Source organism: Lissotriton vulgaris, chromosome 9 (genome assembly GCF_964263255.1).
Source record: "Lissotriton vulgaris chromosome 9, aLisVul1.2, whole genome shotgun sequence".
Classification (NCBI taxonomy): domain Eukaryota; kingdom Metazoa; phylum Chordata; class Amphibia; order Caudata; family Salamandridae; genus Lissotriton; species Lissotriton vulgaris.
Genome location: NC_141697.1, coordinates 516,757,763 through 516,775,468, shown reverse-complemented (window position 1 = coordinate 516,775,468; position 17,706 = coordinate 516,757,763). Strand labels below are relative to the sequence as shown.

The window sequence follows — 17,706 nt, the reverse complement described above, 5'->3', positions numbered from 1 at the left end:
CAAAGAAATCTATATATTTCAGAAATAGACCCCCAGAACAGAATTTATGAGCATTGGTTATTTGTAAACCTCTCAATTTATGGGTACCCATACTACCATGTGATTCTGAGGGCATTTTTTTAAATACTTCTTTCTTACACATTGCCTTACATTTGGAGAGAAATACTACTGGTAATAACAAATGTTCAGCTATTCTGTATTACCACACGTCTCCTGATGAAAATGGTATGTCACTTGGGTGGGTAGGCCTAGTGCCTAACGAAATATGGACACATAAGATGCAAGGCCTATGAAAATCTAAAAGTACATATCACAGTATTAAAAGAGTTTTGTGGAGCATGCCAGTGCTAATATTATAAAGTTAAGCTTGCACTAAAAAGGTCATCCCGAGGATGTATGAATTGTTATCATAGGTGATGTCAGACACAGACTTTACAGCTAACAAGCATTTGCAATGCAATAGGTCTCGCATTAGGAAAGTTTGAGCTGTTGGTCTTGTAAATGACACATTTTTTATTATGTGTTGGTTTTGAAAATAGCGAAAGTAATAGCTTTGTCATTTCCAATGCCAATGCTTTTAACTTTTGCAAATGTTACACCTATAGCATTTGTAATACAACCTGTTTTGTATTTACGTGACTTAGATGTTTTGATATTACAAATAACAATGGCTTTTAATTTTTTTTTAATAATTAACCCCTTCCATGCTGGTGACGAACCCCAGCCGTCATGCACTACAGTGCTCGTGTGCTGATGACGGCTGGGGTTCGTCATGGCCCGCCCGTGTTCTGCCGGCGGCCGCACACAGGGAAAATCGCGGCCGCACGGAAGGGGTTAATACTTAAATAAAAGTTATTGTAATTTATAATGGCAATAGCTTAAACTTTTGGAAATAACGTTTGTGAAGATTATGTTCAGTGTATTTTATTGTGACGAAAATCCAAGAACAGAAGTGAAATATTAAAAATGTTTGTGACATTTGTGATAAAGCTTGAAACATTGAGAGAACATATTTGAACCAGTTGTTGTTGAATGGTTGCACAGATTGATGCTGTGGTGGCGCTGAGTGATGTTGGAGTAAGGGCGATAGATAGATAAATAGAGTGAGGGCGCTAGAGATATATAGATAGATTGCGATAGATAGCGATAGATAGATAGCGATAGATAGATGGCGATAGATAGATGGCGATACATAGATAGATGGCGATAGATAGATGGCGATAGATAGATAGATGGCGATGGATAGATAGATGGCGATAGATAGATAGAGGGCGATAGATAGATAGATGCTGGCTGGCTCAAGGCACTGCATTGGATTGCCATGGGATAAATCACGGAAGGAGCTACGTTGGGGCTAAAAAGAAGATGCTAACTAAGGGAAGTGACCACTGCGCCTCGGCCTGGTCGCCCCAACGCTCCTCGTACCTCCTGCTCCTGACACCTGCCTACTGCTGCTGTGCCTGCCTGCCTGCTCGCCTACGCCATCAGCGAGCGCCCCAGCCGCCGCAGGGCCCCCCGCCAAGCCCGCACTCGCTTTTCCCGCCGCTGCCAGCCTGCGGCCCCGCCCCCCCGCCAGCCGATTGGATCCCACACTCCCGCCTCCCAGCTGACCCGCCCTCCCGGCTCCCTTCTTATGATGCCCCCTCAGCGACCGCGCAGCGGACGCGCGCAGCGGGAGCACCGATTGAGCGCCGAAGGTGCGCCAAAGGTAAGCCCGTCTGCGCCTGGACCGCGCCCAGTGCCAGGACCCCTGGCCCCCGCAGACACCAGCCCACCCGCCGGACCTACGACGCCACTGAACTCAACGCACTCAACGCCGGCCGAATCCCGGGCTGCTACCGAGCCACCCCGAGACGCACCCACGGACCCTTCTGCTGCCACTCCTGCAAGTTCACCTGCATCCGGACCTGCACTACTCCAGCACCGACCAAGACCAAGACGAGCAACAGCAGCAGCCACCTGAAATGCATCCTGCTCAACACCCGCTCCGTCCACAGACACGCCGTCGAGCTCTGGAACCTGCTCGACACCACAGCCCCAGACGTCGCCTTCCTCACGGAAACCTGGATGAACGCCTCTTCAGCGCCCGACATCGCTATCGCCATCCCAGACGGCTACAAGATCATCCGAAGGGACCGCATCAACCAGACTGGAGGAGGCATCGCCATCATCCACAAGAACACCATCCGCATCACGACCAACACCGACGACACCCTCGCACCCGCCGAGCACCTGCACTTCCAGGTCCACATCAACCCCAAGACCACCCTCAGAGGCACCCTCATCTACAGACCCCCGGGACCACGCACACAATTCAGCGAAGACATCGCCAACTTAATCAGCCCGCACACCCTCCCCTTCGCTGACTACATCCTCCTCGGGGACCTCAACTTCCACCTGGAGAACAACAACGACCGCAACACCACCACCCTGCTGGACAACCACACAAACCTCGGACTCAAGCAGCTAGTGACCACCCCCACCCACTACGCCGGACACACACTCGACCCCGTCTTCTCATCCAGCAAGGATATCACCTTCAGCCACGCCACCGGACTCCACTGGACGGACCACAGCTGCGTCCACTTCAGCTTCGGAAGGACCACGATCCACCACCACCAGCAACAGGTTGCACGCAGAAGCTGGAACAAGATCACAACCGACCAGCTCGCGACTTCCCTGAGCAAGAACCCACCCACCAGCGCAACGAACCCTAGCCAAGCGGCCACCAACCTCACGAAGTGGATCAGCGACTGCGCAGACGACCTCGCCCCCCTGAGGACCCCGCCTAGCAGACCCGGCAGCAAGAAAGCCCCATGGTTCACCGACAAACTCAAGAGCTCCAAGAAGAACTGCTGAGCCCTCGAGAGAGCCTGGCGCAGAGACCCAACACCGGACAACATGACTGCCCTCAAGCTCGCCACCCGAAAACACCACCAACTGATCCACGCCACCAAGAAAACTGCATTCACGGAATGACTGGACAACAACGCACACAACAGCAAGGAACTCTTCAACATCGTTAAAGAGCTCTCCAACCCCAACGCCGGAAACAACGACATCACCCCTTCGCTCTGCAACTCCCTCACCTCCTACTTCCACAACAAGATCGCGGACATACACAACAGCTTCAGCACTCAACCGACGCACGCCACGACTGAACCACCGCCCTCCGTGCCTGGACCCCGATCAGCACCGAAGACACCATCCGCACGATGAACTTCATCCACTCCGGATCTCCGACCGACCCCTGCCCTCACCACGTCTTCAACAAGGCCGACGCTGTCATCGCACCCCACCTGCGGGAGATCATCAACACTTCCTTCGACACCGCTACCTTCCTGGAGAGCTGGAAGCACGCCGAACTCAGCGCTCTACTAAAGAAGCCAACAGCTGACCCCACCGACCACAAGAACTACCGCCCCATCTCGCTGCTCCCGTTCCCTGCAAAAGTCATCGAGAAGACCGTCAACAAGCAGCTGGCCACCTTCCTCGAGACGAACGGATCCCTCGACCTCTCGCAGTCTGGCTTCCGGGCCAACCACAGCACCGAGACCGCCCTGATCGCAGCCACCGATGACATCCGAGCCCTGCTTGACAACAGAGAAACAGCAGCCCTCATCCTCCTAGACCTCTCCGCGGCCTTCGACACTGTCTGCCACCGTACACTAGTGCAGCGCCTCAGCAACGTCGGAATCCAGGAGAAGGCACTGGAGTGGATCATCTCCTTCCTCGCCGGAAGGACACAGAGAGTCCGCCTCCCCCCGTTCAGATCAGAAGCCATCAAAGTCATCTGTGGCGTTCCTCAAGGCTCCTCGCTCAGTCCAACCCTCTTCAACGTCTACATGAGCCCCCTCGCAGACATTGCACGCCAGCACAACCTCAACATCATCTCCTACGCCGACGACACCCAGCTGATCCTCTCCCTCACCAACGACCCCGCCACCGCCAGAGCCAACCTTCACGAAGGGATGAAAGAGGTAGCCGAATGGATGAAGAACAGCCGCCTGAAACTGAACTCGGACAAGACGGAAGTCCTCATCCTGGGATCTTCACCCTCCGCCTGGGACGACTCCTGGTGGCCCCCCGCCCTAGGCAGCGCACCCAAACCAACAGACCACGCACGCAACCTGGGCTTCATCCTGGACTCCTCCCTCTCCATGACCAGACAAGTCAACGCCGTCTCCTCGTCGTGCTTCAACATCCTGCGCATGCTACGCAAGATCTTCCGTTGGATCCCCACCGACACCAGGAAGACGGTCACCCAGGCCCTCGTCACCAGCCGTCTGGACTACGGCAACTCTCTCTTCGCCGGAACCACCGCCAAACACCAGAAGAGACTCCAGCGGATCCAGAACGCCTCAGCACGACTCATACTGGACATCCCCCGTCGCAACCACATCTCCGGACACCTGAGAGACCTGCACTGGCTCCCGGTCAACAAGAGAATCACCTTCCGTCTCCTCACCCACGCACACAAAGCCCTACACAACCAAGGCCCAGGATACCTCAACAGCCGCCTCAACTTCTATGCTCCCAAACGCCAGCTTCGATCGACCGGACACGCCCTCGCCGCCGTCCCGCGCATCCGAAGAGCCACCACAGGGGGACGGTCCTTCTCCTACCTCGTCGCCAAGACATGGAACTCCCTCCCGACCCACCTCCGCCTGACCCAGGACCACCTCGCCTTCAGGAAGCAACTCAAGACCTGGCTGTTCGAGCAGTAGCGAACCCCCCTCCCCTAGCGCCTTGAGACCCTCTGGGTGAGTAGTGCGCTATATAAATGCTTTGATTGATTGAAGGAATTAAGAAAGAGTACGCAGAATTTAGGACAGGAAGGTTTGTGAAGGGGCAATTAAGCAAAGGCAAAACTGGAGTAAAGCAGCTTGGGCACGAGAAAAGGAACTGCAATAGGCATGGTTGAGCAGCAAAAGGGTGAAAGTGAAGATCGCATTACTTTCACTGGAGCACAACAAAGAGCGGCAGGGTATCAGTAATGGTGCAGCAGACAAGAGAGGCTACAAAGCTGTCTTACGTTCCAGCACGAGCCCATCTCCATCAGGCTGCTGAAACATGAGGTCATGATGTCTTAAGATTATGATGAAACTTCCGGATGGACCCTTGGGGCTCACAAGAGCACGTAGCCACCAAGCCTTGGCCTGCTATATGCAATAATGATCTCTCGGTGTGGGCAACTCCTAGTGGTGGTTGTTTTCACGGGCATTCATTGACAAAGCCGAAACCAGGCCAGCTCAGCAGGCCACGAGGATATTGGAGCACCACAAAACAAAATAACGCAACAGGCAGGCTGCAAACTCCGACTCTCATGGACGAGGTGCCTTCTATTGTTTTCAGGGCCTGTATTGTTGATTAGCACTGTCTGGCAGCAAACTGTATTTCCTGCTGCTGCGCCCACCTAAACGGCCCCTCAACACTCCAATGCTTGCTGACTGTCTCCACTGCAACAACGGGTACAAGACGTTTTCACCATTGTGGAATTTGCTTCCCATCTAGATTACCAACGGCCAGCCCAATGGACAGTTTGGGTGATGCAGAGTCATTTTTGACTCGAGTGTCAGCTTCTCAAAGTGCCCCACCCTGCCCTCTAGTTAAGAGAACCCCACCTTTGTGGGTAGAATGCCCCATTTGGTCCGGCAGATTTCATGGCTGCACATGTAACAAGCGGTGTCTCCTCGTTCTCCATCTATTACTCTGGCAGCTAGGTGTAAACTCGAAATAGCTCCCATTTACGATGCGATTCTAAAGCCTTTGGTTGCTGCTTGGACTGGAAAGCAGACAACGTGCAGGCGCTGCTGAATGCATCCCAGTGTTAAATCATTTCTACCATTATGGAGCCTTGCAGACTGCGCAACCGAACTTCAATACCCAGAATGGAGTGCGGGGTTGCGCCGGTGAATCCGGAAGTAAGAGGCGGTCTTTGAAATTGACCTGTTTATGTAAATAGCTTCCTAACTATAATCCCTAAGAGGAACTAAAGAAGGGGAACTAAGGAAGGAGGGTTAAAGATAGACAGGGGCATTGAGAGGCAGTGACCTAGAGGGGAGTGAGTCGGGGGAGAGACTGACAGCGAGAGGAAGGGCTGAGAGAAGAGAGGGTAAGGGGGATAGAATTAGATGAAAGACACAGGAGAAGGGCATGGAAGTGCTGGGGTGGGAGGGCGAAGAGAAGGTAGATTAGAAACGAGTGGCAGAGGTTAAAGGAGCAATACGGGCAAGCGTAATAATTGAAAAGTGATTGACAGGATAATACGAACACTCTGAAGACTAACGGTAGAAATTTAACGGTGAAAGCACTGGCAGTGGGAATACGTGCAGGCATGGCACCATCTAGGAAGAGACAGGGACTGCCAAGGAGGAATAGAGACGGCCCGACTAGAGTTCCTTGGACTCATCGGTGACAGCAATGCTCCGGATCAGAAAGTGAGAATTATCACAGCATGAGGTCCCAAAGTAATAATTATCACAGCATGCCGAGAGGCGCCCCACACTGCTGGAGCACTCAACTGCGCATTAATTATAGTTGAGTGCTCCAGCAGCCTGGGGCGCCTGTTGACATGCTGTGATAAGTGGGGTCCCATGCTGTGATAATTGTTACTTGCGGCGCCTGACGTGCTGCTCATTAATTAACGCGCACACGCTGTTCCACTGTGAAGTGCGTTCACAGACCTGAATCGGCTCGTGCCCAGACCTGAATCGGCTCGTGCCCAGGTCTGTCTCCCTTGGGAGGAAACACGGCAGCTATAAATCTCGTTGGCGGCAGCGCTTCGCGCTGCAACGCCAGCGAGACCTAAAAAGCAGCTACCCTGAATTAGTAACCTAAACTATGTTCCTTCGAAAAGAAATGATCAAATCAAAGGCATAAACATGACAGGCTCCCCAACACATTGCGTCCCCTAAATAGATTAAAAATCTTCCTCCTTGAATCCCAGGTAGTGATTTCAGTGACCAAGATCACCCCTAACAACAGGGTCAATCTCATGCAACCTGAAAACATCCTACATTAAAACAATACTAAATGTATCAGCACCCTCTCTTTTCTTTTAACTCCTCACCTTACAAGTGTGTATCTCGTGGTGCTCAGCAATTACACCCCTACATTTTAATATTTAATATTACTTTTTAATATAATCTCTAAATGACCAGATTATTAACTCTCACATGCTCTATGTCGATAGTAATCAGATCATCTTAACACTACTGCACTCTGCTGAAGTCAAGATCTCGTGACTTGACTGAGGTCTAATGGCTTTTCAACATTGAATCCTACCAAAAAATGTCAAACTCAAGTTCCATAGCGCAGTTTACCACCATCAGTCATCCAGGCTACACATCCTTGTGTGGCGCGTCCCTGTGTCCGAGGACATCAGTTAATTCGTACTGGTTGAGCCAGTGGAAGTTACTTGTTGCCTTTACATAGTGCACTTTTGTGTGCGCTATGTTCAACCACCTGAGCTGACAACTGGACAATCTGGTGTCTACTCTTCTAACCTCCAATCCTCCTTTTCTGCCACCACCTGGTGCTATGAATGAGGTGAATGACTAACCTTAAGAGGAGGACTGCCTGCAGGCTCCCAACCACATTGCCCTTCCTACAAACAATATGAGATTTATAGTGGCTGGCATCACTAATGACCTCTTGGAAGTCAGGGCACACTCTTCCAGCTACTATGGCTCAGTAACCACCCCATAACACATGGCTAAAAAACAGTAACACTGACAACGCCAATACCAATACATCTCGGACTGCTGAGACCTATTGGCTTTGCCAAAGCTTGTTTTATTTGTCTTCAGGCAAGTGATTTATTCAAAGATATTTCAGCAGTAATTGATCAATTCAATTTAGGTAAGTTCTATTCAAGTAACTCACCGTTGGATTATTCAGAAAACAATTCAAATAACTTATCAATGAGTAAATCATCAATAACAAGGGAAGAAAGAATTAGAAGAAACACAGGTGTATATATTCGAATAAATAATGTAGTATTGATTCAAGATAGTTCATTTCTACAGGGTACATAAAAAACAACACAATGTAGCCAGAAGTGATGATTACATAAGATTGAATATCCTTTGCAGCTATAATTGTAAACACTTTTTCACAAAAAAGTTTTTGAGGCAATCTGAAGAATTTACACAAAGCTAACGTCAACGTTTCGATCTAATTATGGCTGGGTCCATTAGACCATCCTCAGGACCTTGAATTTGTTGAATAAAAAAGCGCCTTCTTATTAAGTAGGCTTTCTATTTGGTATTTAAGAACCACAATATTTTGGAAGACAACAGTTCATTGATTCCAGCATTTAATGATTGTAGATGTTCAAAGCAAGGACCCAGTTGTTTGCGGGCTCTTGGAGTAAAGTCCAATGACGGATCTGTATTTCAATGCAGAGAGGTTCGAGAAGTTCACGCTTGCATATTAGTCGGCAAACAACTGGGTCCTTGCTTTAAGCATCTACAATATGCACTTACCTGCTCATTCTAAATTGCCCAAGCCGCCATGGGTTTATTGGGTTCCCCATTTTTTGTGATTTTATTTGTCTTCAAGCACTTAATAGGAGTACTTGCATTTTCAGGCCATCTCCCCAATCCATGTTCCTTTTCATCCCTCTGCCCCAGTATGTTTCTTCTCTTAATCTGCACCCCCCACCCCTTGATCGTATTTGATTGATTGATTGGTCTTTTCACCATCTGTCTGCCTTTTATCACACTCATCACTGAGTGATTTTGATGCTATTAAGTTTGAACTGTTGCGTTTGTACAGTGGCTGTTCTATGCTCCTAACATACTTGTTATGCTTGACCTTCACTGTTCCCATTTTTTAAAGCTGTTTTTAGGTTTCACCTACACGGCGTTTGCGTGTGCTACAGACATCTACTGTTTTTAACATACACTTAAAAGGAACTTACATCCCACCTCCTCTCTTTCCTGGCTTCTCATTGGTTCCGGTGTGTGCTACTTACCTTTCCCTCCATTTCTATTGGCTGTAGCATATTTTACTGCAGTTACCAATGCTTGTTCCTAGTCTGCTTCTCTTATCAGTTTTCCGCAGCAGAAATACTGTTAACATCCACTTTGGTGGAACTATATTTTCAAAAAGTTTTGCCTTTTACTATCGCAGCAAATTTACATAACAATGTATCACCCAGAGAGATTAAGTGATTTGCATAGAATCAAAAGATGTTGTGCAGCGCCGCGGAGACTCGAACCGGGATCCCCAACTTTCGAAGTCAGCAGCTCTCCCACATCCTCTCCACTCCCGTGTTATCTGCCAGGCAGCTCTTACCTTCTCACGGATGATGAAAACAGCGATTTATTCATTACATAGGTGAAACCGATGCATTACCAATGCTTGTTTAACTTGACTGCAAGTACTCAATAGGATTACTTGTGTTTTCAGGCCGTCTACCAATCAGTAGTGCTGTTTTAGCTTTCACCCCTCTGCATCCGCCTATTTATTCTCCAATCTGGTACCCCTGCCTTCAATCGTGTTTATCTTTTTCCTGCCCATCTGTCTTTTATCACACTTATCGTTGTGTGATTTGTTTGCTGTTAAATTGGCAATGCTGCATTTGAGCAGGGGCTGTTCTGTGCTCCCAATATATCTGCTCTGCCTGAGAGTGAAGCTCCTACGGTGTCGCTGGTTGGTTAGCTGGTAGGTGTATGATTTAAAAAAAAAAAACAACATGTACCCCGAAGGGCAGGAAAGATGACGACATTTATCGGCATGCACGAGGGAGAACAAGTCTATACAGCTACTGTGCAACTGCATCTATTCCGAGGCAATCAACCTACTTATGTTGATAGGGTCCCCTATTTTACTCAAGTCACAGAGACGTTTTATGGCATGGGCAAAGTGGGCTCTGGCCCAGGGCCCCAGCCTTTCAGGGGGCTCCAGATAGAGCCAGCTCTGTTCTGCAGTCTTGCCCTGATGACCTTCAATAATTCTTTAACAGATTGTTTTAAAAATCTTTCCTTTAATTTATTTTTAATGTGTATGATGTGTGAGAGTCAATTACAGACATTTTGCACAAATATTTTGAGTTTTTGTTTCCTTTCAAGCAACATCCATAAAAAAAGTTTATTTTAGATCAAAGCAGGACCTGACATATGAGAACTGAGAGGGTGTCATGGAAAATATTTGGGGGTCATTTTAGTAAATTGCTGTTGTGTTACACTATTGAAAATACATGTCACTATTGCTGAATATTAGATGTAAACACATTTAGAATTTGGACAAGTGCACATGTGCACTGTGACCTGGCCAAAGAGGGCATGAAAGATCTGAAATTGGATCATATTTTAAAATCTGTTCTGAACAGGGGCCCCCAAATACGTTTGGCCCAGGGCCCTCCAAATCCTCAAGATGTCCCTTTCCAGCCATTCCTTTCTGGTGGTGGCGTGCTATCTTTCACTAGGAAATAGGAGACATTCGTATGTGGTGAAAAAATCTGCACGGAATTTGTAAAATCCCAAACTGACAGTAGATCAGAAAATGTGTGCAGATAAATATATCTTCATTTTCTATAATGTAGATTTGTACTTTTACAACGGAGCACATTAGAAGGGAACACCCAGTCCAAATATTCCAAAAATTCCAAAACATGGATCACATTAATGGACCGCCATCAAAAATCAGACAACCAACCAGAAAAAGTATTAAGGGGTCTGAACGAAAGCTCACAGTGAAACCACGTATGATACAACATCTATAGAGTCGATGTAAATGCAGCAGGAATACTGGGCAGTCAAACATGCCCAAAATGCAAAGGACGCCTAAATGTGAAACTCGAGCTATCTGCACATAATAAAAAAATGTGAAATGTCTCTTTTTTTATAAAACATAGAGAAAAAGAAAATAAACATTTAGAATGTGAATAGTTTGAGGTATTTGTACCGGTTAATATAAACACATCTTTCCTCTGATGTAATCTGCAGATTGCAGGTCAAGACAAAAACTTCAAAATAAAATACAAACATCTACGGCTTCTATGTGTGGGAATGGAGCAGTGTGTACACAGACACTAGCCAGAAGATAAGTGTTACAAAATGCTGTGCACAATAAAGCAAGCATCTTGTACTCTCCTCATTGCGCCTAAATCCCTGCCCAGTCTCACAGTGGATAGGATGCAAGTTGCTCAAAGGTAGATTTGAAGACCACAGTTGTAGAGTAACAGCAGTGGTTTAAGGTGTGTCTAATTTCACGTCACTTACAGATTCATAATGTATCATGGTAAATAAATAAAATAAATAAATACAACGTTTGCTGGATAATTTGCCAGCAGAAATGCAGTAACTCAAGGCTTGAAAACACGTGCCTTTGCTCAGTACTGCGTGCACCTGCAGAAGGAAGCTACCAGAAGTACCGATGCCCATGCTGCATAATACACAGGGGCTCACATTGCAGACAAATAAATGGACATGTATTATGTATAACATTCACACAAGGGCAGCGCAATTTTATGCCCATTTTTTACAGGTGTGTCAGATGTAGCTTCTTTTTCATCAACCATACATTAGCTCATTGTTTGGCATTCATGACCATCCAGTTGATCAAGCTATCTTTGTTTCACTCCAGACTGGTTCGTGATAGCAGTTTATGCACAAGTAGTTGTTCTATGCTTCACAGCAACTATCACATTACAAAGTAGCGCTTTGAAAGCGTAGCGTTATGACTCAGACAGTGCTGGCTTTGTCAGAGCGCTTTTTCCATCACTTTCAGCAATCTGCTGTGATTCTATTCAGCACGGCTAAAAGACACAGATATTGACAGTGGCAATAGTTCTCGGATTGCCGCAGCCGATTGGCTTTGCCAATGCTTGTTTATATATGTTGCTAGGTTTGCTATCCTCACGCTGATGTGCGCACATGCTGCCATACAAATTCTGGAGCAAACTCTTCGGGCTTTACACATAACACCGAAACACAACATAAAAATAATCCACTTTAACCAACACCAATTCATCCATCCACAAATACCAGAAGTATTAACTATCCACCTGCCTTCCCAGTAAGAACGTTTGCTCTCATCAAGCAGTAACAAAGCCCTATAGACTCTTTACATTACAAAACTATGCTCTAGCACATTCACACAGATGTACTAAAAATGAAGAATGTGCAAAATGTTTTAACTTACTTTATAAAAACTAGAAAATATTGCTCCTGCAGCTTTCAGCATTCTATGAACACCTTCCAAGTTTCCTGGTGTACACAGAGACTTTAGTATTAAAAGCGCAATCTCATTTTTGTCAAACAGTTGAAAATTTTAGTAAAGTACAAATATGTAACTGGTAGATATGTCTTAACGTAACGCAATTTTGGAGACTGTGGTTAACAATTTGTTAAATCAAAAAAAGCAAATAAAATGTACCATATTGCAAACTGTTGTTGACACAACAATAGAGACTGGCTGATGGCATATGTGACACGGGCCTTTTGGGAGATATGATATGACAGAAAACTAAACAAAGCAGATTACTGGTTTTGCACTACTTTTAAATTTAGACATGTCTAGGTTCAAATTTGGTTTGAGGAAGCGCTATATGATTAACTAATTTACACCACATGCTCATCCCTATGTGAGTCACTTCTCTTTAGGAGTACCTGCTCAATGGAGTTTAGCTGTACTCCATGCTACACAAATGAGGTTAGAAGAAGTGATATTTTGTATGCGAGATATGAAGTTATAACGTCCATTTATGAGAAAGTGGTACAGTCAACAAACAGGCTTGATAAAGCATAGATAATCACCAAGCTGCTTGGGTGGCATCAGTTGAATAGCTAGGTCTTGAGTCCCCTTTTGGGTCCCGGAAGAGATGGCAAAGTCCAGAGATGGAGGGGGAGGCTGTTACTGGAATTAGCTGCAAGGTAGGAGAAGAAGCATCCTCCGCCGTTGCTTCGGCGGATGTGGGGGGTGTGAGCAAAGGAGAGGGAGGAGGAGGAGTATCGCAGAAGTCTGGAGGGTTGGTGAAAGTTCAGGTGGTGGTTGATGTATGTTGGTCCTTGGTTTTGTAGGTACGGGTCAGAATCTTAAATTGTTCATCTGTGGTGGAAGGGGAGTTGTTTCAGGTGAGGGGTGATGTGGGTCCATCAGAAGGACGTCAAGGAGGAGTCTGGCTGCTGAGTTATGAATGGTCTGCTGTCTCTTCAGGAGATGTGTGGCAATTCGTGAGTAGAGTGTTTTGCGGTATTCCAAGCGGCTGGTGACAAGGCTTTGCATGACGGTGCATCTGGTGGAGACTGTGAGCCATTTGAAGATCTTTCAGAGCATGCGCGGAGTGAGGAAGCAGGTTGAGGAGACTGCTTTGATCAGGCTCTTCATGGTGAGTTTGCTATTTAGGGTGATGCAGAGGTTCTGGACATGGTCAATGGTGGTGGAAGAGGGTCCCAGTTCAGCAAGCCACCAGGAATTGTTCCACCGGGAAGTGTTGTTCCTGAAGATCAGTACTTCTGTCTTGTCTGTGCTGAGCTTGAGGCAGTTGTTTTCCATCCAGTCTGCGTAGGAGATCATGTTCAGTCCATGGATTCTGACGATGTTGGTGGGGTTAGTTTGGTATGGTGTCGGGGAGGAAGGTGTTGAGGCCGCCGAGGGCTTTTGTATTCTTTGTTCCAGGTGCGGTGTGAGGTGCTGGGTGGCCTGTTGACGGAGCTGGGGATTGCTGTGAAGGTGAAGTGGACAATTGAGTGGTCCATCCAGGTGAGATTGGTGACATGGCTGTACTTGACTCTGTAACTGGCTGTGACATGAGGGTCCTGCAATGTGTGTGGGGTCGGTAACTAGCTGGGTGAGGCCAATGTTGTTCATGCTTTCGAGAAGGTTGGCTGTCTTGATGTTGTCGAGGTGAAAGTTGAGGTCTCCAAGGAAGATATAGTGTTCGGTGTTAATGGCTTGAGGAGTGATGACTTCAGGGATGACATTGCATTAGTCAGTGAATGGTCCTGGAGGTCTGTATACGAGGGAGCCTCTGATGGTGGTTTTGCAGTCTGTTCGGAGATGGAAGTTGAGGTGGTCCATGATCGGAGTGGTGTTGTTAGTAGCAGTGGTGCAGTGGATAGATTCTTTGTGGATGATGGCAATCCCACTTCTGTATTTATTGATGCTATCCCGGTGTGCAATCTTGTAGCCGTTAGGCGTGGCCATGGCGATGTCGGTGTGGATAAGGGTTGAACCAGGTCTCGGCTAGGAAGAAGAGGTCGGGGTGAGGGAGGTGATGATGTCCCAGATCTCAGCGGCGGTTTTGCAGAGCGATCAGAGTTGCCCCCATCAAATTCAGCAGGAGGTAGTGGAGTTGTCCAGGCATAGTCAAGGCTGGCGTGGTGGCAGCGGTTGCATGCGTTGCTGTTGGTGTTGCAGGAGAAGAGGCAGTGGTGCCATGCGAAAGGTCCCACTGTTGAGCACGGAGATACGCATCAGCAGTCGCTGCGGGCTCTGGAGTTCAAGGCTATATGAGCTTGGTGCCAGTGTAGCTGTGGGCGATCCAGGGTTCCTGGCGCTGGGCTCTGCCCATGCATGGACAGGCACAGACGGGCTTGCCTTTGGCGCTCCAGTGGAGCACCTGATGCTCAGCCTGCCGACAGCGCATCCGCTGCGGGTCCTCCATTAAGTAGGTCCTGGGAGGGGTGCTGGAGTGGCGGGAAAGCGAGCGGCACCACAGGCCGGCTCGCAGAGGCAAGAAAGCTCAACGGCGAGAAAGCACAAAACAGCACAAAGAGAACAAAATACCATGCACAATATCAATTAAACAGTGAGAAAAGTACAAAACCAACAGTACAAGTGACAAAATACGAGGCACAGGATTAATAACCAGGCACAGATCACAGATTGGTGGGGAGAGAAAGCTCAAAAGGCACAGAACCAGATGCAAGGTAACAGAATAACAGGCACAGGAAGGCACGCATCGCCCATTGGGCTCAAAGGGTTTCAGTGGTCGAGTGTGGCAGCCTGGGCTGAGACAGCTTCCCGGGCACACACACAGCCGCTTTAAAAGACCACTTGCTTTTAAATGAGGCTTTGCTCTTTTTCACCCCTTCTTAGAGCCCCTACATCTCCACTCTGCCTATTGCTGGAAGAATTCCCCCCCCCCCAATCTTTTCTGAGACCCCCCCCCCCCCCCCCCCCTGAAATTTGGCTCTAGTTCTGCCTCTGAGCATAGGTAACAATATAAAGGGACACAGAGGTCAGCCGAAAGGGTAGAGGCCAAACAACTGACTCACAGAGCTAAGAGCAGCAAGGGGAGCTGACACAGGTACCTGCTCCACATTAGTTTGAGCTTCTGCTGTGGAAAGCTGTCCGTAACCCAAATGCTATAGGTTCAAATCATGGAAGGGCCTGCTCTATCTTTCATCCATCTGAGGGCAACATAATCGGAACTACTCATAATGGGTTGCCTTATTACGATCCTGTGTACCAGGAAATTGTTGACTCATCCGTGCATGCTTTAGAAAAAAAATCCCTTCTACAAGTTGTGGTCTGGGTTCCCTTGATTTGAGCTTAATTGCCTCGTCTGCACTATTTTCCTGAAGATAAACTGATTTTTGGAGATCCCAAACTTTGTATAGTAATTACATCAAGCAAATTGCACTGACTGAAAATCCTTCTGCCAAAGGAACATCAACTGATTACAGGGCACAAGTCGGGAGTGCACGGCGTCCACCCACTATTTTCACAGGATGGACGCCGTCCCCTGCAAAGAAGGTGGGCCCCGCAGAAATATGTTGAACTTGTCCCAGAGTCGTTTTCAGACACTGGGACACGTTCAGCAGCTCCTGCTCGCTGTCTGCTTTTTATTCTCAGCAGCAAATGTGCAGGTAGTTAGGGGGCTTTTTTTTACACCCTTCAGCTGTCCCAAAAATAAAGGCAGAAGTTAAAGGTTCATCAGGCCTCCTTTTGATCGATTATCAGACGGGAGGCGGCTTGGAATCGCTCACTTAAATGCAAAGGCACAGGAGAGGAAACAAAAGCACACAGCTTGTTATCTCTTCACAGATACTTAAGAGATGCGTGCTTTTTACTTTTTTCAGTCCCTGTCTAGAAGTGCACGCACTGTACGAATGTCAGATGGGATGGTCTGTCCCAGTATTTACACAAATAACAATATAAATAGCGTTATTTTATTTCTTGTATAGCGCTACTCATCCTAATGCAGAGCCTTTTAGTGAGGTCACTTCCTGTGATGCCATCTGAGATGTCACATGTCGTCATGTGCTGTGCTGGCACAAGTCATGATGTCACTTGTATATTGCCTGCTGCAACTTGGCCAGTCCCCCTACTTCTTTGTATAGGGCTTGTGCCCTGACTGATTACGATGTCATTCCAAAGCCAACCCCTGTCAAACTGCATGTATAGGGCGAGGAGAAAGGCCATGAAATAGAGGAGAGGTATAGGTTTAAAGCCAACGTCACTTTGCCTTCTGGACCTTTTTTTTAAATCACTACATTCCACAAAAGCACTGACATTTGTTATACGTCATATAGGCTTCAAAATGTTCTTACTATATTTCTACAAACTGGTATGATGGGAGCAACCCCTATTATCTGTCCCCATATAGGTGTCGGTGTCCCCTACTCAAAATGAAGCTAGACTTCCTGCGCAAAGCAATTCAGAAGTATGATGCTTTTATTGTCTACTCTGCTACATTATCAGCGAAAAATCGTACATCCACCCCTTCTCTAAAACATGAGGGTTTATCTTCCTGGCTCAGAATACAGACTCTCCTGTATTCACATTCACTCCAGAGGCCATGCCATTCATAACTCACTTGGTGAAGGCTTCCCCCAAGTCTATAATGACAGCGGTCTTCTCGCCTCCACTTCCCAATCCCTCGTACAGCGGCATCTTTGCTGTGCTCCTGATAGGCCAAGCGCATGCGCAGATAGACTGCCTTCCAGAGGTACCGAATCACTTCCTGCTGGCTCTGCGCCTGCGCACGGGCAGAACACTGCATCTGTCTTACGTTTCCCTTCTTCCAGTGCCTCCGGAAGTGCCTGCATTTCTATATTTTTCGTGAATTTCACAGGAGAGACATAGAAACACCCGTATCCCTACCTTTTTTGAGGACAGTATACTTTAATATTCAAACTCTAGTTCTCGAATATTTGGGAAAAGTTTGTTTCGTTCTTAACTTAACTCTTCTTGAGAAAGAGTTAGAAGGCAGCACTGTGCACGCTGAACATTGCACACCCCAGACTGTGCGGTAAGGGACTTACGATCTTAAACAGATGGAACACCAATGTTCATAGTAACGACCCTTCGAATAGTTCTATGTAAACAGGAACGTAGGAACTTAAAGGAAGCCCGCTCGAAGGACACCATCTCTTCAATAATAAAGCAGGACATTATTATGTTGTCATTTGCAAGCCGTAGTTTATCGATTAGTTTCTTTAGTTGTAGTGAGGTTGTGGATCAAATAAGGATGGAGATCCAGGCAGAAAGGTTGAAAAGGTGGTTTATTCAGGCAGAGTAAATCAACCCACGACCAGTAAAGTAGAATACCAGGTTTGCAATGGTCAAAGCATACAGTATAACATTCTAAGAACATGGAATAGGAATTCTAAAGAAGGCATTCCTTAAAGAGCTAGTATAATAATAATAAAGTACATACTACACATCCTTCCCCTAATAGATAAAAAAGAAACAGCAAATAAAAGAAAACACAGTAAAGAAACCAAATGCGTACATGGAAAAAAAACA

The 17,706-nt window shown here is 47.2% G+C and overlaps 1 protein-coding gene across 1 annotated transcript in view; it reads right to left on the bottom strand.

Annotated features, from left to right (window-relative positions):
• The window catches only part of ACTR10 (actin related protein 10), a 247,980-nt gene extending 230,997 nt beyond the window's left edge, over positions 1-16,983 (bottom strand). Inside the window, exon 1 of the mRNA XM_086937982.1 lies at positions 16,775-16,983. Coding sequence (XP_086794108.1) covers positions 16,775-16,851 — 77 coding nt within the window. The 5' untranslated portion in view covers positions 16,852-16,983. The remainder of the gene's footprint in view (positions 1-16,774) is intronic.
• Positions 16,984-17,706: the final 723 nt, after the last annotated feature.